At 42.9% G+C, this 1,269-nt stretch overlaps 1 protein-coding gene across 1 annotated transcript in view; it reads left to right on the top strand.

Moving 5' to 3' along the window:
- Window positions 1-1,269, top strand: part of LOC101850713 (NAD(+) hydrolase sarm1) — a 33,592-nt gene that overhangs the window by 19,863 nt on the left and 12,460 nt on the right. Inside the window, exon 9 of the mRNA XM_035969400.1 lies at window positions 765-889. Coding sequence (XP_035825293.1) covers window positions 765-889 — 125 coding nt within the window. The remainder of the gene's footprint in view (window positions 1-764; window positions 890-1,269) is intronic.

The following is a 1,269-nucleotide window of genomic DNA, read 5'->3' as shown; positions in this document are numbered from 1 at the left end:
CTTATCTCCCCTTCTTCTTTTTTATGTTTGTTACTCTCTTGTAACACCTCTAATCTTCTGGCGCTCATATGACCTTATGCAGTTGCGAGCGCCGTAAAACTTCTACTAAAGCTAAAGCTGAGTCCGGGTCACCGTTTACCCTGATTGGCAGGGTGGGAAGTCCGACCACGACTCTTTAAGTGATCTACATTTTTTCAATGGGGTGTAAATATACATGTGGGAGGCATTGTGGTGAAAGCGGGCCCTCGTCAAAATAACAAAATTGGAGAAACAGGCATTTTCCCGCCAGTTACGAAATTTTTATTGAATTTTTATTTATTGGTTTAAACCTCATTTCTATCTGTATAAAAACACACCATTTCGTGTGAATTTTACTGAAAAACATTGATGAAAGGCTCAAAATATGTCACTTTTCAGTTTTCAAAGACTCTTTAGCTATTGCAGTTACCAAACTTGGCAGCCATTTTCTGGCTAATTTCCCCACTCAAACTATGCGACCTCAATCATAAATATGTTGAGTTCTATTCAAGATAAATGGATATTTGCTTCATTATTTGTTACTCTCTTGTAGCACCTCTAATCTTCGGCATTCATATGACTTTATTGTGTTGCAAGTGCCGTAAAATCTTAGTAAAACTTACTTCATTGGAAACAAGGCAAATCCATCAGCTTTCAGATGATACCAATAACTCCACTTGCCCAAAAATTGACTAACGCCTGATTCCACTGTGTCGTGACACATATAATACTTTTGTTTTTTTCAGATTGGGTTTGAAGACAACGCCGTCCACTTCCGGGAGGCTCAGGTAGACGGGGACTTGTTGTTGATATTGACCGACGATGACCTTCACGGGGCTCTCGGCATGACCTCTAGCGTCGTCCGGAAGAGGTGAGAGGAGGGGAGGAGGGAAAGATGGGAGGAGGGAGGTATGAAGTTTCATCTGGAAGAGGTGAATGGATGGGAGGAGGGAGAGATGTGGTGGTGTGAAGGAGAGGTGAGTGGATGGTAGGATAGAGAGAAGGAAGGAGGAAGGAGGGTGGTATGTGGTGTCATGAGTGGATGTGAAACTAGAGAGAAAGAAGGATGGAGGTATGCTGGTGTTGTGAGAAAGAAGTGAGTGGATGTGAGGATAGAGAGAAAGAAGGATGGAGGTGTGCTGGTGTTGTGAGAAAGAAGTGAGTGGATGTGAGGATAGAGAGAAAGAAGGATGGAGGTATGCTGGTGTTGTGAGAAAGTGAGTGGATGTGAGGATAGAGAGAAAGAAGGAG

Source organism: Aplysia californica, unplaced genomic scaffold (assembly GCF_000002075.1).
Source record: "Aplysia californica isolate F4 #8 unplaced genomic scaffold, AplCal3.0 scaffold00144, whole genome shotgun sequence".
Taxonomy (NCBI): domain Eukaryota; kingdom Metazoa; phylum Mollusca; class Gastropoda; order Aplysiida; family Aplysiidae; genus Aplysia; species Aplysia californica.
Note: the sequence above shows the minus strand (reverse complement) of the source record. Positions and strands in the feature narration are given on the sequence as shown.